Below are 23,322 nucleotides of genomic sequence, written 5' to 3' on the forward strand. Positions count from 1 at the left end.
CCAATTACAGACAATGAAATGATAAAGAACGAAAGTGTTCTCCAGAGCCCAGCACCGTGCATGAGACCGCATGGCCACAGTGATGGTTTTGGGTTGTCAAAGGGCTCCTCGGCTCCTAGAGAAGCAGAGTTGGGCCCTGGCATCTGTCCCAGCAGCTCTGTGGCTCTCTCTAGCCACCTCCATGTTCCCACACACGCCGTTGTTTTTACACGGATGACTTTGCAATGGAGACACAGAAATGACCCACCCACAGGGATAAGAGCCAACGAGAGAACCCAGGGGAAAAGAAGTAGGTTAAGATTTCCCACACACAAAACACCAGGGGACAGAGAGGGGTGGAAGACATGCACTTCTCTCCCAGCCAGGGGAGCTGTGGGCACAGAGTCACCCTCTCTGCCCTCCCAGCCAATATGAGTGTGGATGTTTAATGAAGGTCTCGGTGAGAGCTTTGGAGAGCTCTATTCTATCCAAGGGCAAGAAAAAAAAGCTAAGGGAGGGATAAAAAAAGAAAGTGAAGGATAATGAGATGAGCAAAGGCAAAAGGGAGGATATGCCCATGGGCTCTCCTCTCAGCCGGGGCACATTCTTTGGGGATGGGGAACGCCCAGCTCTGGTGGGGCACAGGGCTGCGTGTAGGGTCACATCCCGCCTCCACCACAGGGAGATCATGGTGAAAGCCTGGGGGAAATCTGGGAAGGCAGGAGCTGAGGGAGCTGATCTGGCGCTTTGACCACCCGTTGGACACGCTGATCTAGCTAAATGGAAACACCTAGCGATCATCACTACTATGGAAGCAGGGCACCAGCCAGGTGTGGACCACCACCACACACCAAAACCTATATTTGTCCACTTCCCTTTCTACACTCCTCCCTAGGATGAACTCCATCACGTTCACCCTCTGATTCAGAGCCTGTCCTGAGAAACAAATTCCCTCCACGTTCCGCCTTATCTTGCTCCCCCACCCTTATTCTTCCCTTGCCTCCTCCTGTCACCACTCCCTCCTCATCTTCTTACTGTCACTCAAAAACTGGTGATCTTCCTTGTACTAGCTCCCTTCATCCTCCCCTCAGTCATGCCCCCCTCTTTCATACCAAGTCCCCCCTGCCCAGTATCAATGGGATTTATCCACAATGTGGTTTTTGCCTGTCTTGTCACGAAGAGATGGTGGGAGAAGGGCTGCACCAGTGGCCCAGCTGGACTCTGAGCCAGCTGATGTCTCTGTAGTGGGGGGAAAGGAAAGATGGGGCACCCATCAGGAGCCAACAGCTTCCCCATCTAGTTCAGATCCTACCATTCTGCAACCAAAGCTGTCAGGAGGCATCTTTCCTCTTAGACTAGGAACACTGACCCTGTTTTCCTTCTGCTCTGGCACCAAGAGCACCCAGAAAAGCAGCCTGGGGCTGGGTCACCCGAGTGAACTGAGCAGGCTTAGCACACTAACAGACATACTTTCCAGGGGCCTTTTGAGTCCTGCATAGTTATGTATTCCTGAATGCCCGTTAAACGGTGTGAGGCCCTGGTTTTGGAGTAGATTTAATCTTCTACCCGTACCTGCTAGTTTGCCTTCTTTTGCTATTTATGGTCCACGCGATCACCGTTAGCTGGGGTCTAAGAACAGGGATTTGGGCTGTGAGTTCCCCTCACACCTCTCCTCCCCTTCCCCAGGCCATCCCACAAGGAAATGGCAGATCCAGACAAATTGAGAAGTGTACTCCATTTACTGCAAGGACGCACAGAAGAGCAGAAATAAAAAGACAGGAAACCCTCAGGACCCCTATGGCTTCCTTAATGCACCTTTATCCCATTTTCCGTGCCTGCTCAGGAAGGATGTACTGCCTCCTCCAGAAGAGCCCGTGTGTGACACTTGGTAGCCAAAAGCATGATGAGCTTCCCATCACCTGCCCAGGGGTGGCTGGTGAAATAAAGCCCCTTAGATACTATCTTCTCCTATCCAAGGCCTGGGAGAGGCAGTTAGGAAGAAGACGGTCTTCTGGCCCAGTCGGTAAGAAACTTTCTAAGAGGGTCGAGGACAGCAGAGCTAGTTACGCACAAGCAGCTTTTAGCTCTGGGGTTAGAACTGGCTTCAAGAGCAGCCTGTGATCTGCAATAAGAAATGAGATGCGCTCAGGGAGAGCGGTGAGCACAGATCTACGCAGTGCAAACTGCCCTCCTGCTCTGCAGGGCATTTGAGGCAAAGGAAGAACAGTCAAGACTTCTTCTGGCCTTGCCAACTGCCACGAGCATCCCAGCAACGTGCGGGCACACATCAAGGCCTGATCTTTCTGTGAAGCCACTGCCTTCAGAGACAAAACCAACACGTCTGGGTCAACTTGGCCTTCAGCAGAACAAAAGAGACAAAGCGAAGAAATGCACACACATACCAAATGCTGTTTCCTCTTCAGAAATAAAGATGTAGGTTAAACCACTCTCATGCTATCAAGAGTAACACACTGTGGAGATCAGCAACTTCTTGCCACGGCAAACAGCAGGGACTACCCAGCGAAGGGTATGGAGAGAGACTAACGCCAGCGTGACTAGCACAGGGACACAGAGACTTAAGTCAGGCGTAAAACATGGATTTAATAAAGGTCGGAATGAAAACTTTCACAAGCCCAAGAACATTCAGCAAAAATGGTGGCGGGGTGTGTGTGTGTGTGTGTGTGTACGTAAGTATTCCCTGATGTCTGATTCCTAAGCACAAGAGAGCAGCCAGGAAGCGCAACGACCTCCAACGGGAAATGAAAATCAAGGAAGTTGGCTTCAGAGTCCAAAAGATAAGGGCAGAAAGTAAACAAACCTCATAGACAGGAGAAAGGGGATTTTTCACATTCCTTTGGTTTCAATAAACTACGCTCTTGGGCAACAGAAGGGAAAACATCCTCTAAAACTTTGTTTTTATTTTGATCAGGACCCTATATAAAAAACTATATGCTGGAAGTGCCGAAGATGACTATGTAAACTCCTCCACAGCAGTGGCACAGTTCTGTTTTACCCGGCTGAAGACATGCCTGTGGACTGATACATACACACACGCTGACACAGATGCATATATATATAAAACACAGCACAAGCACTGCTTCACTTGCCTATGCATCCAACACCTAACGACCTAGGCTAATCACCTGCCCAAAGCCAGAAGCGGCAGAGTTAATGGTGGAGCCTGTGGCTTTCCTCATCCCGAGAATTACAGGGGACCTTGGAGTGAGTGAGTGGGTGTCTGTGCACGTGTGTGCGAGTGTGTGTGCGGGATGCCACAGGGCCCCTTGAGCATCACGGGCCAGGCGGAGGATGGCTGTGACTCCCAGATGAACGCAGGTGTCTGGGTTTCTGCAACACTACAAGTGTGGGTGGGCTATTTAGTGCAAGACGGTCATTTAGAGGAGCCAAGCTGGAGCCCCAAGAGCAGCATGTGGAAGAGAAGTTGGTGGTGCCCCACGCAGGCTGGCTGACGCTGGAGCACGCTCAGCCCCTTGAGGAAGCATTCTCCAACACGGCACAGCCCGCTCACAGCCAGGCCACCGCTCCCGGGGTCACAGGGAGAGCCTCCCCTCCAACCCTGCAGCAGAACTTGGGTGGCATTTGGGAACACGCTTGCTCATGGTTACTAATGATGTCTGTGGAGTGAGAGTGTGGCCTAGAGCCAAAATGCCCCTGTTGCAGATGGGGATACTGCCAGGACTTCAAGGGTCACGCCCAAGGGCCCAGTTTGTGTCTCTGTGGAGCATCACTGCCTGTGCTTGCAGTATCACAGCGGACTGGCAGACACCACCGTCAGCTGGGAATGGGAACATACAGCAGCTTTCTTTCTCCTGCCTCTCACCAAGAACATTTCTGCAGAAGTTGATGGCCTGGGATATACGATACTCTTGTGTGGTATCATCCCTGGCACTGCTCTGCTGAGTTTGTGGGTTCCTTCTCTGAAGGGTGCAATTCAGCCAGGGAGTAAGTGATTGGGAGCAGCTTGTGGGATGGGCCCTGCAAAGAAAAGGTAAGAGGTGCAGGGCAGGAGGGAGGCTTCCCCCTCTTCACAGTATCTCTCCTTTATGTCAATGGGACTTTCTTCTACAGTTCTCCCCAAGGCAGACCCCCCAAACACACCTCCCAGAGCCAAGGGAAGGGGTGTTTCAGAGACTGTCTTCCCAGCTGAAGTTGCATTTGACTACACAACCCACACTTCAAGCAAGGCATAGTTCCTCCCCTCCCCTCTTACTCCCCCCACCTTCAGGCAGATGGAGCCTAACACCGTCTCCCACCCTGCTGTGCTTACAAGAACAAGAAGGGAGGAAGGAAACTGCAAGACAGAGACAACAGCGCCTTTAAAGCCCTCGGAGTAGAGATGGTTCCCAGTAGGTGATGGGAGTGAAAGGCATCGACAGCGGCTCTGTGAACTCTGAGCCAGGCAGGCGGTGCTGAGCAGGCTGCAGCCGGAGTCTGCTCGGGTGCTTGACCCTCCCTGAAGCGGCTGGTTCCAACTCAAAGAGGTGCTGTGTAGGGGGGAGAGTATGGGCAGGTTGATCTTTTCGAAGGGAGCTGCAATGGGGATTAGTCAGCCTTGTCCTTCTTTTTTGTGGTGAAAGGGACTTTGCTGGCGACCGCACTGCCCACGGCTCCGACGCCGCCGGTCACTGCTGAGACGCTGCCCTTCACCAGTCCGACGCCAGCAGCGGGGACGCTGGTCACAGCTGTTTTGGTGAGCTCCAGGCTCTTGCTGCCCACCCAGGCAACTCCTCCCAGTGTGGCCCCGACGGCTCCCCGGGTGATACTGAACAGGCCGCCTGTCACTCTCCAGATCACCCCTGCCTGCTGCTGCGGATGGTCCTTGCTGGCATCTGTGGGGAGAGAGAGAAAGGTAAAGTCAGAAGCGTCCACACTGAAGACCTTCTCCCTGGGCACCTCTTCCAGCCCAGGAGGGCTGTCCACCACGCTGCATGCTCCCATATGCCCAGTGCCTTGCAGCCCCAGACCTCTCGGTGCCTGAAGGAGGAACCAGGGTGATCCCAGGTCTACAGCATGGCGAGAGAGGACTTTGGGAGAGTAGGGAGTGGGAGCAGAATGGCCCATGTGACAGAGACGGGAAGAAGATGGTTCAGTTACAGCCCCAAACTCGCAATCCTCAGTGCTGCAATGTAAAGCAAATCCCACTAACAAGAGATGTAATTCTCCTCCCCTGTGTGTTGGCCAGTAAACCACAAAGACTAATGCCAGCACAGGAGGCACAAACTGCAGACAGCAACAGCTGACGTCTGCGTGGCCTTCAGGTCCTCAGAAGCATCTGTTTGGAGGCAGGTCTGCGCTAATGTCAGATGCGGGACCCAAGCACAGCACAGACCTGTCTGCGAGAACTGTAATTGAGCTAGCACAGATAGAAAACCGCAGTAAAGATACAGTGACACGGACATCACCTCAGGTTCTACGAGCCCTCCAGAGACCTCAGCTACCTATTTAATAGTGTTAAGACAGCGCTTAAGTTGCTACACTATGTCACTGCTGGTTTACCTGTGCCAACTGGACCAAGGCCAGCGTGATATACCCACCCAAGCTGCCATCGCACCTGCCCACAGCACTGCAGACGTAACGTTCACAGCTCGCCACTTCTCGGGAGAGGGTTGACTCAGCTGCTACTCACGGGATTCAACCCTGACAGCTCTCCTGACAGCCTCCACGCAACCCTCTGCCTTTGCATCAGCTAACAATGCTGCGCACAGGCAGCAAAGGAGGAGTGGCTCTTTTTGCGATGCGAGATATTTTGGATACTCTGACTTCTGATTCACTGCCAGTTCCGTCCACGAGACGAGTTACTAATAATTGCAAAAATACAACAAAGCAATCCTGACAGGAAAAAAAAAAAAAAAAGCAAGCGCCAACTGGGAATACGGCATCCCTGGAGCAGCAGCAGCAGCCCCGCTAACCCATTACCTGCTCAGAGGAGAGGACGCGCAGGCTGATGCAGCAGGAGGGCTTTAGCCCCCTGCTAAATGCGCAGCCCATTTCCTGAGGAGCGGCGAAATGACAGGGATGGAAGTGGCTTTGTGAAAGCCTGCATAAAAACACGGTGCAGTCGTGTGTCTGCAGAGAGCCCAGGACAAGGGCCATGTCAGCACCTGCCACTGCCTCAGAGCAGAGCACTGCAGAGGCTGCGCCAGCAGTGAGAAAGGAGCCAGCCTGCACCGCACAGCTCTCTGCACACCCGTCCCCCCGGCACGGGCGCGGGGACAGGCCTGGCATCTGTCCCTGGGATCAGGGAAGGAGACACTCCGGCTGCGGCATCCCAATTCAGCCACCCGCCCAGGCTGGGCTGCACAGGTGGACTCACCACTAACCTAAGCAGGCGGACAAGCTTCATACAGCTAATGGGAGGTAGGTGGGAGCTGCTGGTTGAACGCACCTTCTCTTTTGAGATCCCAGCCCTTCCACTGCACTCTCCAACACTCTCAGCTCCCCCCACCCCTGGTCTCTAAAGCTCCCTGCTCCCTGAGCAGGGGAAAGCCCCCTTGTTTATCCAGCCAGGCAGCAGCTGCTTTCCTCAATTGTTAATAACATTGCAGGTAGCAGAAAACTCCCCCTGGAACCTCCACTTTGACGTCTCCACCCACTTCCATTCCCAGGCGGATTAGGGCCAACACTGAGGTAGGGTCTGGATTTCCTTTGCCAGCGAGCAAAGACCTTGGGAGTGCCGGGAGCCTGGGCCAGCCGCTCGTCAAGTTCGCACGCTGCATGCCCTGGTTGATGGAGATGTCAGACCTCATGAGTCTAAGCAAACATCTTCCTCTTACTGCTACTAACTTGTCTCACGCCGTGCCTTCACCGCATCTGCTCTTCAGTGCACTTCTGCCAAGCTATGCTGTGAATCCTTCGGAGCAGAGACCATCTTCCTTTTGTCTGTGTGTCACGCAACACAGTAGGGTCTCTAAGTGCTGCTCAACAAACACGCTTTATTCTTTTCTTTTTTTTTAAACAAGCCAACCAGAAGTCTGACAGAAAACACTCAGCAGCAGCAGGGCATGGATTTTATCCTTGGGAACGCCAGCTGCCCCGGGGTGCTGGATGCACGCGGCTGAAGGGACAACCTGACCTTGCCAAACGGATCAGAGCTGCTGCCTGTGCTACGAGCACTCGGGTGGACAGGGAGGCCAGTCAGTCCCACCGGGGACTCTCAGATTGCACTGTGTCATCTGTAGGAAAGGAGGATTTTCCAGGCCTCTTAGGAAACAAATTAGTACGTCTTCAGATTCAAATTGCTAACTTTTAGGCACTTAACATAGTAGTTTAAGTGAGGAGATTTGATTCCTCTGGCTCCATTTCTAGCCAGGGAAGAGAAGGGGGTGTCTTCAGAGGAGGCTGCATACAGTAGCCTAACCTAGACAAGGTGTGAGTCTGAGTTAGGAGTCATGATCCTTTCCTAGTTATTGTTGTGCTGGATTCTTCTAAAATTCTGCAGATTTTGGAGTCTTACTGGAGTTGTAGGTTTTTCCCCGACCTTGACTCAGGCTGTACAGACTTCTCCCTTGGGCAGGTTTCAGGACAGTGCCTGTGAGGAGTCTGGTGTTCACCAGCTCTGATGACTCAGAATAAGCCTTAGGCTACACACCCGTCTGATAATCTGGGAAGCAAAATGGAGTTTGAGAGGGGCCAGTACAGAGTTTCTGCTGTAGTCTAAGCAGCTACAGTTCTACCTGGTATGTGACATATTGCTTGCCTATTTCTCAACAGTTTCTCGACGGGGTTTGGCTGGTTTTTTTCCTTCTCCCTCAATGCTACTGAGACCCTTTGGCTCCATTTCCAGTTCACTTGCCAGCCTCCCACCTGCTGCACACAGCTTATCCCGCACGGCCATTTGCGTGTTTTGTCTTTAGACCGATGGAGGGAAGAACAGAGGGATCCAGAAACTCATAAGCATTTAAAGCAGGACTCTACTCAGCGAAAATCAGACTGGTCCTCCAAATGGACTCCATCCTCAGAGGATGGCAGGTTTTGTGTTCCCGCTCCCCTGTCTGGGGAAGCAGGATCCTCTGCATCCCATCGGAGAACTGCAATGCAGAAAGAAGCTTTGGGCATTAAACACCTACCAGCATACTCAGCTGCAAAACCAAGAGGTGTATCAATACACCAATAACATTCCCGGCTCTCCCCAGGTAAACCTGTGTCTAAGGCTACCTGGCACCCCTCAGTAGGGAGATTTAGGCCTCTGCCCACATTTCAATTGAGCTGAGGCTGCTGGAGCTGCCCAGCTATCCGAACAACACTGTGTGCGTGAAAATCTCTTAGACGATCGTTGGATGCCTGCAGGTGGATAGCCCAGGGACCAGAGGGAAGGAGGCAACTGCAGATGAGACTGAGGAGGGGATGTTACTTTGCCAGCAAAGAGCTAAAACATACTGGAGAAGGTGTCAGGAAATACTAATGAAGAAGAGCGAGGACAAAGGTTCTTTCTGATTAAGCTAGGCAGAGACAATGAAGCTGCAGCACGCTGGAGCACCAATGCTCACACTCTGCCTGCACCTGGTATGCAGCCACTCTCATGGTTGTTAAAACTCCACAGATAGCAGGGAGGAGGGATGAAGGACCTGTCCCTGAGAGGGTGGGAGACTGTTCCAGAAGCATTCCAATAGCTGCAACACAGAACAGAAGCTGTACCATAAAAAAAAAAAAAAAAAAGAACAAAACAACAAACAAACTCCGGTTTGAATAGGTCTTGAAAGAAATACCTTGTGACCCCAACCACAAGGGTCCACATCCCAACCTGGCAGCAAGCTGAAACAGGTCGTATTCGTTCTATACTCCAGATGATGTGTCAAAAGCTTTCTAGCCATCCCCAGTTAGTTTGTCTTCAGGACTGCAATAAACCCCACAGTAAGCTGTCATGTAAGATAAGCATCGGATTTACAGTGCAAATTAGTCTCACAGACAATGGAGTGAGCTAAGCATTTTGTTGGCACAGAGGAGCCCAGATTAAGGGCGAGACAGACAGCAGAGATGAAATACACAAAATAATCAGAGAGACAGACACACAGCCCGAGCAGGGGAACAATTCTGTTCCCTGGAGCCTGCTGCAGCCCATGCTGCTCATGAAAGCTCTTCACCATCCGCCAAGCCCTTCTTCCTTTCCATCAATGACCTGGCCTTTTCAAGGGTCCCTTCGGCTTCACTTCACCCCATGTCAGCTTAGAACAGAAGAAGGAGAAAGAGAGATGACTAAAATGCACTCCTGTATGAACGCTGGCTCTCTGGGCTGGGCTCGGCACCCCACACAAGAGGCTCTCCTCCTCGGCCACAGCCCTCCACAGTCCCCACTGGCTTCCCACCCTAGCAGGGGTCCTGCCTGCTGGGGCTCCAGACAAAACTGGGTCTTCTCCTCCGACAGCATCTATGACTCAGGGCAGAAGCAAGACCAGTTTGTCAGTAATAACAGATACGGCTCTCAAAGCTTCCACGGCGTCTCCTCAGGACTTTGCATTGCATTTCTGCGGGGAGAGAAAACGATAGTCTGCCCTGGTGCCCACTGCGAACGGCACAGGCGTTATTCTTCCCCTTGGCCCCTGCTGGCAGTCCATACGACAGGCAGGGAGATCTCTTTACTTTAAGAAGGACTTGGACAAGTTGCTCTTTCCTACTAACTTATAAAAACAGCCCCAAGCCAGGAAAGCAGTGTCAGGGAGCAGCATGAATGGTTTTGCATCTTCAGGACACTTCCATCCCTGCTGGGCCCCAGGCGAAGGAGCTGGGCTGGCTCAGGGACCAAACTGTAAACAGTCAATGTCATCACTCTGTCCCTCAGCAGACGTGAGAGGAAGGGATGAGGTCACTAGTTCAAGTCTGAATTACGCCTCTGGCAGCTATTAAGTGACCACTGGTGGAATTAGGCAGGTTCTTCTACCTAGAAAAATGCTTGGTCTGGAGGAACAAGGAAGGGGTGGAGGGTCAGCTACTCACACAGTCTAGTCCCAGCTTTGCCCAGCTGATTTTTAAGCAACACTGAGCAAATTGCTCTGACCTTTATTGCCTCTGCACCACTGTGATTGAGAATGTGTGATTTTCTAAAAGCCTTGGTTATTGAGTCATAAAAAAGCACGTATGGGAGAGAAGTTTCCAGTCCTGATGTTTCTTGGAGAAAAACCTGAAAGTTTGATTCAAGTGCACTCTTAAGGCTCTGAGAACCCCAAATGGATTATTGTTATTTTTAACCTTGTGATTTTTCTGAGCCTACCTCAATTTGAAACGCATGGGGCTGGCACTTCTGCTTCTCTTCCCCTTCTGTAAAGCGAAGCTGAAGTTAATGATCCCTATTTCCTCATATTGCTGTGCTGTCATGAAGGTTAATTAGGTACAGTTGGTGCGGTGCTTTAAACGGGGAAATTGTGTTTGTATCGTCATGACTGGTGCTGACAGATTCCTGTTGACATTCTCAGTAGAGACGCCAATGACAACTTCCAATTTATCTCTGGAGAGGTTTCCAGTCTCCAGACAAGCCACAAAGGCAAGAGAAAAGCTTGCCCCCTCCCTACGCATGCCAGCCTGCTGTTGTGGAGCCACACAAGTTTATCCTGTAGCTGAGACGTTCCGTTTGGGTGATACACTCCTCTTCTAGCACAAGCAGCTGAAGCAGGCAGAGACCACTCTGACCCCTGGGCACAAATGAAATCTCTCTGTACACATTCTAGCAGGGACCTTCTTCAGGGAATGGCCAACACCACCTTCTTCCAAATCTCCGGCATGCAGCTGGACAAGGCTTAGCTGACCCTTGCGGGGCACAGCTGTAGCAAACATTTACATCTGAGATGATGGAACCGCCGGTCATGTCCTTTCTGTCATTTTAGCATCAAAGATCTAGATCCTGCAGTGTGACAGGCAAAGTGTTAAAGAGAGCGCTACAAAGCGTTTGTTCTTTAAACACTCCTGCTTCACTCCTGCCAGCAGTCCCATGCTGCAGCTGGTTGGAAATGGCTTCCAAGGCTCAGCAGCTGTGCTCTCCCCAGCCCTGCTCTGCCCAGGCGCTCAATGCTACAAACCAAGACGGTTGCCACCAGCAAAAAGCCTAGAAATGACACATTGAGTTTAGCCTTGGAGTTTTAAACATTAGCTCTGCAATCAGCAAGACACACTTGCCTCTCTCTCCAACAGGACTGCTCGGGAAGCTGCTGCACGCAGCAAAACAAGGGCAGCCTGGCTCACCCCAGGGCTCTTTACTGGCACAATGAGCTTTAATTGTTCCTTGCACATGCCCCAGGAGCAGTTATTAACTGCTGAAGCATCTACCTTGAAGCACTGAGAGACAGGGTTCAGGAGGGTAAACGAACAGTGATATGGAGTGGCTTGTTTCCCTCGGCTGAGCCTTCGGGGAGAAGCAGACACAGCTCTGGCTCTGCAAGTGTGAGGCTTAGAGTTGGTTGGGAGTTTTCTGACTGTTCTTGTTGAGAAGCACCGTGTCACCAAACCAGAACTTGTTTGTAAAGACACAGTGGTATTGTTGAAACTTCCATTGAAAAGAGAATTCAGGGAGATCGGCCTCAGAGCCGCTAACAACCCAGCGGTTAAAACATTTCACCAGCTTTCAGTCAGCCCAAGGACACTCTCCAGCCTCACACACACCCCCTAAATGGCCCAAACAGCAGCTGAATGCTGTTTTCACTCTTTTTGTTGAAGTGTTTCACTTTGCGAGATATTAATTGCAGGACGAATATAAACTTGACCTCTCACTTCCCAAGTGCTTTCAATACCAGAGCCAAGATCTACCCTGAGATGGGTTTCTTATTCTTGAAAACAATTAGTAGTTCCTTTGCTTTGCCCTCCTGCAGAAGATGACTGTTTTCTTGATCCAAAAATATCTCTTTTATATAGCTGTAACAGCCTGTAAGGAACAGCCACAGTCGCCCTTCAACCAGGATTCCCTGGGACCCTTTTGATTCTTAATTCCTTATTTCCCCTTGAGGTTTACAAGACTTCAGCTATTCAAGTGGCATAGAGATGGTCTCTAATGATGCTGAAGACCAGGATGGCCCACAGCGCAGAGGTAATGCTCCTCCTGCTCTAGAAAAACACAAGTGAGTTGCAGGACAAAGCATTGCCGACTAAAAAGGACGTGGATAGGGTAGAAGGCTGGAGACCCAGCTCTGTTCTCAGTTTTACTGCTGACCTGTTGGGTAACAGCTACATGTCCTTTGCTTCCTCTCCACCTTACTGGCCTTCTTCAGCCATGAGTGGTATGACTACCCAGAGAGCATGCTGGGGGTCTCATGTGGCCTGCAGCAGGGTGGGCTGGCAGGAATCCCAGCTCTGCCAAGCCCAGCAAGCTGAGGAATGCAGGAGTCCACCCTTTGCAGAGGGGAAACTAATGAGCACTAACCAATTGGCCTCATGGTGCTTCTTCGAGACAATCTCCCAGCTCCCGCTGGGACACTTAGCCTCTCATCTCAGAGAGAAAAAAGTGCACGCTGGGACCAAGTCCTCAAAAGGACCTGCCATCCTCTGATACAGATCATGAGTGCTTAAGGATGAGGATCTGCCCTTTTTACAGGCTTGTACAACAGCTGGCTTAAGGAGACCTTTGTCTCATTCGAAAAAAATGTCATCTCCCACCACAGTGTATAGGTTGTGAGAAAGATGAGCCCACGGCAGAGTCATAAAGCAAAGTTACAAGTGGCATCGCCCGCTTAAGAAGAAAGAAATCTGGACATATCATTTCTATCTCCATCATGACATCTCTTTTTCTCCATGTGGAACAAATGCTGAAGGCCAGGCTTTTGCTACTGGCCAGACAGGTCACTAAAACACCTATAGGATGTTTCAAGGCCACTGACAGAGTGGAGAGATGATCGCGAAAGGCATGAGATTTCAGCTTGCCCCAGAAAACTGCGTGCAGTGGCTGCGTCCCCCCCACCCACACCAACCTCTGGGTCCTGTGTGAGAAACCACGATGGCATTATGGCAGGTATGAAGAGCAAGGGCCAGCTATCAGCTGGGCTACACCTTCCCTCTCACTTGTGTTAAAAGCATCAAAAGTGGCCATCAGACTTAGTTTGTTTGAACTTTATGTCCCTGTCTGCCTTCAATTTCCACTCTCTGCTCCACCGACAAGCTCTTCAGTCAGTCAAGAGGCTTGCTTAAAAGCCTGGCAAGAAAGAGCATATAAAGCTGCACCGATGGCTCCTTTTCCTATTGGAGTCTCACCACTGTGACACTGAGATTCTGAATCACGAGGACTGGAATCACCTCTTGCTGCAAACACGGGCTCTTGGTCTCACTTGGGGATCTGTGGGTGGAACTGGAATAATCAAGTAGACTGAACAATTTTCAGTGGCCTCAAGCTTTAATGGTCTGAGGAGGAGAGCTTTCAGACATAAAATTTTATTCCTTACAAACAACCCCACCTTGCATTTGTGCCCAGGCTGAAGAGACCATCTTTTTAAGCCTGCTCTTTGACCCATGCTAGCTCAGCTCTTGTCAGGGCACATCACCTCCTCTGTCAATTCTGTAACAGTGGTTGCACATTCTTCACTGAGCTGCTTTCAGCTGCTTGTGATAGTACCTGGCACAAAAAGACCCCAAATGAATCAGAGGCTCTTGTTAAACAGCCTTGTTAATTCAGCTCTGATAAAGACACGGGAGAAAAAAAATAATCAATATTTGTAAAATGAGAAAGGACAAAATCCATAGAGAAATAAAGGTCATTTTCACGGTTCTATGAGGCCCTTACAAACAACAGAGAGTAAATAACATAATCCAAGCTTATGTAAGGAATGACTTTTCTGCTGTGCTCTGGTGCTAGCCGGTGGATTTTAAACAAGGCAGACACAGCTGAGCCTCCTGTGTCCAGTGAGGCTAGAAGTTCTTCCCAGGACAATATTGCTAACTCACAATTTATCAAAAAGTGCTTGAAATTTGGTCCCAGCAGCAGTTTGGGAAGGGGCATAGGAGTGAAAGACAGTCACATCTAGCCAGCAGGAAGGTGCTCCAAGCTGCCAAGATCAGACATCAAAAGTCTGCTCTGCTCATTCATCAACTGCCATGAGTATTTTGTGTACTCTGCCACCTTATTATTAAAGGCTTAATCTCTCTACCTTTTGGAAACACATGATTGTCACTCAAGCATTTTACAGCTGCGATAGCTGAGAATTTGTCCAAAACCACTCCCAATAATGTCAGGAACGTATCCTGCCTTGCGAATAGGGGAGGACCCCAGGTTCAGGCATTTCCTCTTCCCACCCCTGGAGCAGCTGAGCAATGGATGCTCATGCTTTCCAGCAGGATGGCTAGCACCAGTGAGAAATCCAGAAATTCTCCAGTTATTCTGATTATGCGCTCCCCACCCCTCTCCGAGGCACACAGAGGAACTGAAGAAAAAATGGACGGTGGCTCAAAAAGCAAAGCCACAAATTTTAACTGACCTAAGGTCTGAGTGAAGATTTTTTGACTCAGAGAAATGACCCATTCATCCCAGAGGCTATCCAGGAGTCTTTCTGTCCATCCAAAGGATAACAAGACAGTTAAGCTAAAAAGCTGTGTGCTACAGAAGCAGCTGAGCTGAGGCTTTACTGGGGAGGTACAAATATGCTTGCCTGCTCATGCTTCAGCATGCCAGCAATGGGCAGGATAGAGTCTTTGTTATTCTGCTGGTAGTAGGTGTTCGATGGCCTCATCTCAAAAACTCATTCCCCATCTCAGTTATCAAGGGGAGAGCACTGCAGTCATGAGTGGGCAGCTATGCTGCCTCTGGGAGCAGATGAATGGGCAGAGCATCCCTCCTCCACCGCCAGGCTGACCAGAGAAGGAGAGGACCCATCGGTGCCTCAGACGATTAGATCTAGTCCAGTGTAAAAATCACACCCCAGCTCTACGCCCATAACCTCTCACGTGTCCCCTTGCCTCTGTCGCTTTGAAGTGAGCCAGACAGTCCTACCAGTTGTGTTCCAGGTGAGCCTGCCACCTGGAAAGCTCAGCCCTGAGTGCATATATTAGAGGTAGCACTAACACTGCCCAAGGAGACATCAAACCTCCTCCTCTGTGCGGCACAGACAAAGAGCTGCTGCTTAGGAACGTGAAGCCACATTTGTGACAGTTCCCTTTGCTTCCTTCCATATTCATGTTCTTGCTCTTTCCAGGGCAGATTTCAATAGGGCACAGCAGGGATCACACACACACTTGGCCTCCCGGTGACTACTGAAGGGCTCTGCCTGGTGCTGCAGGTAAATTGGATTTCTTCTTTGACGCCACAGCAGAACTGCCATGGAGCCAGGGTCTAGTTTGGCTCTCAGAGACGTTGGGATATCTAGGCCTCCCTTGGAGATTAGTGCTTCATATAGTTGGAGGAATATCTGGAATAAGAGAGAATCCCGCCCACCTCCTCGGCGCAGCCACCAGCTCAGTCCTACGCTCTCAGCCTCTCTTGGAGGTCTATCTAAGCTTGCTTTCTCCCACTGCCAAGCAGCGACAAATAGGCTTCGCTTTATCTGAAAGGGAGGACCCCCTGTCACGTCTTGGCTTTCTCTGGAGTCAGTCTTGACTCTAGCTCGAGGTATCCCCTGTCACTGCCTGGAGAAGACCGGTTGACCATAAAGTACCAGAATAGTAGTGTGTGCAGGCAGAGAGCCTGATTCCCTCCCCGCTCTGTTTCTAGTTCCCCTGAGCAGTTTCTAGCCTGCAGTGCATCTCTGTGGCACCAGGAGGGGGGACGCCAAACAACCTCCCATCCGCAGGACATTTCCTAACTCAAAGACATCCCTTCAGCCTGGTGAACCCAGTTCCCATCAGGGATTTCATGCAAGACCAGGATCAGAAACATTGCTAATACTTCTGCTCTCATTCATTTTACCAACTGCTGAAAATCCTCCCACATGCCTGACTGGGATAGCCATGAGCTGGGGAAAGCCGAAAGCCTGGAGAATCTGAGACCCCTCCAGGATCACTGCCCTTCTCCGGTACCAACCTGTTTTGAATCAAAGCCAAGCAAAGCCAGACTTTGCTGTTAGAACAAAGGGCTCAGTGGAAAAAATCAGCTGCACACCTACAGCAGCCTTTCAGGTTTCCACGTTAAGACAACATTTACTGTCTTGATTCTGTAACGTAGCCCAGCCTGGCAATGCTGTCATGCTTTTGCTACCGGGAAATGAAAGGTAACAGTACCCTCCTCCATGGATTCCCCTTAAATTTTCTTCTGCGGTTCTGTACACATGGGAAGCAACAGGGCAGAACGATTAATTTCTTTTAAAATGAGGGAGTATCCAAGGATGCTTTCAAGTACCACAGTACAGAGCTGCAGGATCTGCGCATCAGGTACCTTTCCAGCTTTCACATCAGGGTGCACAGCTCAGCTTGTGGTCCACATGCACGCACATGCTACCCTCATCCTCAGCAGGATAAAACCTTCAGAAACTCCAGCTCCCAACATGCCACACTCTAGCTGGGCTAGTGCAACCATTACAAAAACTCATTTGCACCTTTATTTTCCTCCCTTTGTTTCCAATCAGATGCATACAGGGAATGACTGGAGTGACATGAATCTAATCAGAGGCTGATGCCACATCAGAAATCCCATCAAGCTATCTTCCAGTCCCAACAGGCCCTCCACTGAAGGAAAACGTCTTGTCACGGCCTGGAGAACCCCCGTGTACTTTGTGTCCCCAGCAGGGATTCTTAATGGGCTCAGTAGTCAGAAACTGGGTTTTATTTCAGAAAGTACAAACAAAAGTCCTTTCTGTTTAAATAGCCTCCTAGCACTTAATGGTGCTTTTCTGGACTTTTTTTCTAGCAACAAACCAACTCTGTATTAAGGAATTCCAGGGAGAGAAATCTTAATTTTCCAACAACGCTGCAGCAGAGCCCAAACGGCCTTGGAGACCCCGCACACACATTTCCTGCCTGCTGTGCACAAGCACGCATCTGCTCAAGCAAAAGCCGTGGCAGCAGGACATTTGCAGTCCTGTTCACTGTACAGCCAGAACAACCTACGGGGGCCGCTTCAACCCTCAGATGGCCATCGACTTGGAAAATCCAGCTGACACCACCAACCCCAGCCCGGGCTGAAGACCCCACCATTCCTAAACACTGAGCCCTGTTTCTGAAATGGACTAAAAGACACGTGGCCTCTGATTCGCACCTTCCAGGTTTCTGCTTAAGAAGTTTTATCAAGCCTCCTGCAGCTGCGTTCAAGCACCTTTCCAGCTAGGGGCCATCCTGAGCGCACGTAGATGCTGCCTGCTGAGCAGTAAAGACCTCTCTCCCCCTACAGCAACAACTTGGCTGCCTGAACTCTAGCTGGCTGATGGCAGCACCTGGATGCCATCCAAAGGCAGTAAGTTCCTTGCAGCTGAATATGTTTAGTCCCTCTCCTAAGGCACTAGTCTCCATTACACAGCTATTGTTTATGACCCCAATTATCTCCCAGAAACTGGTCCTTGCCTGCAGTTAATAACCAAGGCTAAGTGATCAACCGTTAGAACTCCAGCAAACTGGCTGTTAACTTCTCTGTCGACGAAGTTCAGCCTTTTACTGCTATTAGAAACTCAGATTAATGATGCATAACAGAAATGAACTCTCCTGTGACACAGCTAGGTGAGGCAAGGTGAGGGGGAAAAGAATCACTCCCTTTTCCTGGAGGTATCAGCTGAGCAGGGAGGAGACAAGCCTTCCTTTAACTCACTTCTCAGCCTCCCCTGATGGCTGGGAGATGACAAAGAACATCTTATTTTGCAGAGTACTTTAAACTTTTCTTGGCATCTGGATCACGTGGGCAGATCTATACGTAAAATGGGCTCGCTCTCCGGAAACCGCTTCCCAGACCTTTTCCAAACTAATTCCTACCCTAGTATTTCAGATTTCCAGGAGTTAACAAGAGCAGGCCAATATTGCAAGCCCCTGTTGGGACAGGAAAACGAGACCTCACTTCAGAAAGAAAGGCTACGTAGACCCAGCGTGCAGTGCATAGAAATGAATCTCAGGTTTCAAGGGGACATCTACGTCCAATAACAGACGTATTGTCAGCCTTTCCCAGCCTTCTCCTCACAGGCTCATTTGTAAAGCAGCCCTCCAACAACTCATCAGAAAATAGTAGTTTCAATTCAGAAAAAGCTAATGCCGCTTCCCTTTCACAGATTTTTATTGTCCTCTGAACACTAATGGGAGACCATCAGTCTTGCGCTCACAGGCTCACAAGGCCCACTAGGTATCTTATAGGACATAATTTTCTCAAGAGATTCACCAACCCCTACTCCATAAAGCACAGAAATCTCATTTTGGGGAATTACCACCACAGTCTTGGGCAGCCACTCTGTCCCAATCCATACAGAAACACTATGCGAGCACCAGAAAAATAAACCCAGGCAGTGCAGCTGTGCAACCGTGGGGCTCTGGGACAAATGGACAATGACATGGGAAGGGGAAGAGTGGCTTGAACAAGCATAAGGATTCCTGGTTGGTTATGCACAACATTAGCAGTTGGTGCCTACAAATGACTTCAGGTGCAATGAGCTCACTGCTTGAATCTTGGAGTATGACTGTCTCCTCCTGCTGCTGCAGATATAGAGGGAACAGGAGAAGGAACAGGGCACTGCTTGCTGAAAGGTCTTCTGCAGCCAACCTCTCCTGCTCAGATGCCTGCCCCTCCAGCTCTCTTCGGATATCTGAGGAGCAGCACTGGGACAGTTGACATTCAGGAACCCCTCTTTGAAATCTGCCATATGCTGTCCGAAAGACATTTATTCTCCAACCACTCCATGCATCAGCTAGGAAAAGGCAGACAAGGAAGGAAACCATTGAGAAAAAAAGAGGGCACCTATCCCTGTCCGATCAACTGCTGGATGATGGAAGACCACAAATGTGTGTCACCACAGGTGAAAGCCAGGTGAGGATGGATGCCTCTGTGCTATCAGTAGATGGTGAAGGAAGACCCAGTGATAGTTAGAGGAAGTAACAGATTTTCAGGTGGTGTGAAGACGATGCAAGGATCATCCTGCACTGATGAAAAAGCACTCAAAGGGCGGAACATGTCCTGCAAAAGTTTGCTAGTGCTTTTTCTGTCCTTCCCAGTCCATTCCCAGCCACAACCCCATAACCATGCGGACATGGTGACACTTTCTAATGAAAGCAGCGCATGATTTATTGTGTGTGTGGCTACCATCAAAAGAGAGGCTCTATCAGCAGTCACCCCAGCACCCAGCTGCCCCTCAGAGGCTCCTGAAGTGCAACTGCAACAAGCACAAACAAATGCTTGAGGTGTGAGGCCATGCCTGTAAGTCAACGGCCACCAGCTAGTCACCACATAACAACTCACAGGGAGTCGGTGGCCCTGCACGGTCCAGAGGGGAGCTGAGTGGCTGCTGAGGCTTCAGCTGCCATCCTCCACCAGGGCTTGGCACGAGTGACGGGGCCACCGCTCCCAGAGACTGCTCAGGCAGCTTTAAAAACACACTCCTTCATCCTTATGCACAGATTTACTTATTCATGTATTCTCAACAGAAGCACTAACGGCCATAATTGGATCCATTACTGGGGTTATTAGAGCTCTCAGTCACTGCCTCAGCAGCCTTGCGCGGTGCTGGGGAAATGCACAGGAAGAACAAACAGGGCAGAGGCACGGCCAGCGGCAGGGGCTTTAAAAATTCGTTAAGTTGTTGCTGTGGCAACTAAACCAAAATTTCTGGCAGGGACTGCGATGTGTGGGGAACTGTAAACTTCTCCATTTGTGGAAAACATTGGTCATGTCTCTGGAAGGGAGGTGGAGGAAAGACAGAAAGAAGGACTCTTTTCAGAGACTGCTACAGCCAGAGCCAAAAATGGTCTGCTTGCAAATTTATCCTTATGGCAAGCCCTGATGACGGTTGGATTCTGCATACCAGAGCTTCCCAGGAGCCAGTGCACCGAGACAGAGCTGGCGTGTATGGAAGAGCACTTCTAGGTACTCAGTCCAGCTGGTCTTGATTGCCAGGAAAGCAACTGAACTGCTGCACAGGCACAGGCAGCACTGGAGTCCACTCGCTTCTACCTTCACCTGCCTCCTCTGCCCCACAACCTATCGAGGGTCTCCATGGAAAATGAAGCTTGTCTGGGAATTAATTTCCATTGAGATGACTGATTCTGGAACACCAAACTTTCCATCCATAAACAGTGGGAAATGGAAAAGTAGTGGCTAGGTCTGGAAATACTAAAATTTGGATAGAAAGACTGAACCTGATCTCAGAAAACACTGTTTTCAAGATGCTCACTCAGTTCTCTCTGAGTGGCCAAGATGGCAGTAACCACCTGGATGAAATGTCACATATTCTGAAAAACTTCAAAAGGTGTCCACTACTTTAACATCTCAACACAGGTTGCAGACTCAGGTTCAGCATCTTAAGTTCATGTTTAATTACAATGCAGGACCTGCAAAAGCAGATTCAGCGTTGATTTAACATTGATTGATTTAACGTTGATTTAGGCTAAACAAGCTATGTTGTGCCACCTATTTAATTTTCTGGGAGATCTCCCAGTTCATGTCCGAGCCTGCATAGCCAGCAAAGTCCAAGACCCTCCTGCCCTCCACCTTTCCTGTTCAAGGATCACGGTTGATCAGTTTGTTACTTATGAAGTAATTCATTTAGTTTGGAAACTCAGAACGGCACAGATGCCTTATGCGAGAGGCGAAATTCTCTCAAGTTTAGTGAATAGGCTGGAGCTACCAAATGGGCACTTTGCAAAAAGATCCAAGAGTGACAGCGGATCCTGCCAGCAGAAAAATTGCCAACTGAGAGATATCATATAGGCAAAATGATTGATGAGGATTTCAGTTTTTCTCTGGAGTCAGCAGCTTAACTAAGAAGCCTTTATTGCAAGTTAGACTTGGGACTGGGACTGATTTCCACTATGAAAGAAGGAGCAGAGGGAACTGGAGGACAAAGATATGGGACTGGCATCTGGTCAGCGTGGGGGAGTGGCATTCAAGCAGCCCCATTGTAATGCCGCCAGTCTCCTCTTCTCTGTCCCTTGGTGCCATGGAGGCTCATGGCTTCCTGACCCTGGCCCTCACGGCTCACACGACTTCACTGCATTAATGACCTCAGTGAGAATTTTTTAAGCTGACTGACAGCAACTTGGAAAAAAACCCACTCAGGAGCTATGAAATTGCATCATTGCCAAAGGGGAACTTAACGCAGGGCAGGAAAGAGGCACTGGCTAAGCGCACAGGAGGTCTTTAAATAGACACCCTGGGTCTGCCCTGCACAGCGTTAAGGATCGTGGTGAGTCTCTGAGGTCAAGGTAAGAAATAAGTACTTGCAAAGTTCAGTGAAACTTATGCTTACAATACAGCTCTAATTATCCTGTTAATCAAAGCAAAAACCCTTCAGTTTTGCAAATCCAGCCAGCAAAAGGCTGAAAATTCAGAGCTCAGTCACTTAACCCCCAACCGCCCTACGGGCTAGAAAGCCAAAGAATAGGAAGTTTTGAAAGGCTTTGAAATTTTACTCCACTCCACCTCCTCCCCAACCTTCTACCTTAATTCCTAGCCTACAACACTTGGATAAGGACTTGTTAACAAGGAGGTTTAGAGAAGAAATGTAAGGCATTACCTGTCTGCAGCTGTTAAAATCTTAAATCTGTAGTATATGGATGTTGTTTGTATAGACAAAACTGTTGGCATAAACATCACCTCAATCCATACTTCTGTCATCCACTGAAGTGTATGGCATATATCAAAACCTTACGTATTTTATTCTGGTCAATGGAGTTCATGGTGTGGTTACTTCTAGAGAACAACAGAATTTTCTTCACTGCAAACTACTTCTTCTAAAGTAGCTTGCTGATTTGAGACACACAGACTTTGGTTTAAAAGCTCCAGTAAAGGAGAGAAAAAATCAGTCTATCAAACAAGAGAAAGGTAGAACACACACAGATCACTTCTCAATTTCCAGAGTCACTGATGCAGTGAAGATATATGTTGCCTGAGAACAGGCTTGTCACTGGCTTTGGGTGGTGAAACATCAGCAGTAGTTAAGGTTGGCTGGAAAATTTTCACTGTGCACACATGACAATTTTAGTCTTGACGTTAGAGCTGTTAACACCTACATCTGAGCATTTCCAAACTTTCAATCAGTCCTAGGCCTTGAGAAAACAGCCTGCTCTCATAAATTAGGACCCTATCGTAGTTGATTAGGCAAATACAGGTTTTACTTTAAGTTCATAATTGTGAGGGGCTGGCCATTTACTTCGGAACTCTTTCTAATTCTGAAGACTTAAGTAGCAGAAATTATTGCAAAGCCACACAGGCTACACATACGACGTCTCTGACTCTGGAGATATCAAATATGGGGACTGCTTTTTTCAGGCTGATCTTCCCCCATATATGAATATAAAACCACAGGATAATCATATTCAGTCCTCCACCGTCAGGTAAGATAGCGGAGGTGCCACAGCTTACCACAGCTAAGTGCGTTATTAATTCTCATATAAGTAACCAAATCCCATCTTAGAAACAGTTCAGCTATTTGTCCTAGTACTCTTACTTGGATATCTAAAATCTTACTGGGATTTTGCTTAGAAACTTAATTTGCAGCCTAAATTTATTCATGGGCCATTTATACCCATTTCCTCTTGTGCCAATGTTGTCTTTTAGTTTAAATTGCTCTTCTCCCTCCCTGGTGTTTACTCCTCTGATGTATTTATAGAGAGCATTCACATCTCCTCTCAGCCTCTGTTTTGCTAGATTAAACAAGCCACACACTTCTAGTCCTCCTGTATACAATGGATTCTCCATTGCCCCCACCACGCCAGAAGCCTTTCTCTCTACCTATATGCCAGTCTCATATCAGGTTTGTTTTGCACATGGATGTTTGGTAGTGTGCAGAGAATTGACCAAAGCCACGTACACTACTGTACGTGTCCTGAAAGGGACAGCTTGCCTTATACAACCTAGGATTGCATTTGGTTTTCAGCATATTGATAGGGTACACTAATTTCTTTCATTAACTACCATACTCTATCCCTTCTCTTCCCTCAACCCGCTAATAAGCTCTCAGCTTACACCAGACAGTCTTGTTATCAGTCCTTAGGTGTATAGTCTTATTTTTTTTTTTGGTACTGGTAAAAATTGTTACATTTCTATAATTTTGGTCATTGGTCATCAGTTTTTGCTGTATGATATGTAAGCATTGTTACCAGTTGTAGTAATATGCAAACTGCTTTGTGTCATGCTTTTTTGTGCGTCCACACCCAATAGAAGATTTGCAGTGGAATCTAGAAACTGCTCGAGTCATCCCAGGCAAGTGTCTGTTCCAGACTAGGAGGAGAAGTGGAATCTCCTTCAGCTCCAGCCTCCACCACCTGAGAAAAAGACCACTTCATCTGCATGTGATCTTCTCC

General features: G+C 49.1%; 1 protein-coding gene across 1 annotated transcript in view; it reads right to left on the minus strand.

Annotated features, from left to right (window-relative positions):
• Positions 1-4,542: 4,542 nt before the first annotated feature.
• The window catches only part of LOC104295871 (transmembrane protein 263-like), a 187,852-nt gene continuing 169,072 nt past the window's right edge, over positions 4,543-23,322 (minus strand). The window contains exon 3 of the mRNA XM_009895679.1: positions 4,543-4,829. Within this exon, the coding sequence (XP_009893981.1) occupies positions 4,543-4,829 (287 nt within the window). The remainder of the gene's footprint in view (positions 4,830-23,322) is intronic.

Source organism: Charadrius vociferus, unplaced genomic scaffold (genome assembly GCF_000708025.1).
Source record: "Charadrius vociferus isolate BGI_N301 unplaced genomic scaffold, ASM70802v2 scaffold111, whole genome shotgun sequence".
Classification (NCBI taxonomy): domain Eukaryota; kingdom Metazoa; phylum Chordata; class Aves; order Charadriiformes; family Charadriidae; genus Charadrius; species Charadrius vociferus.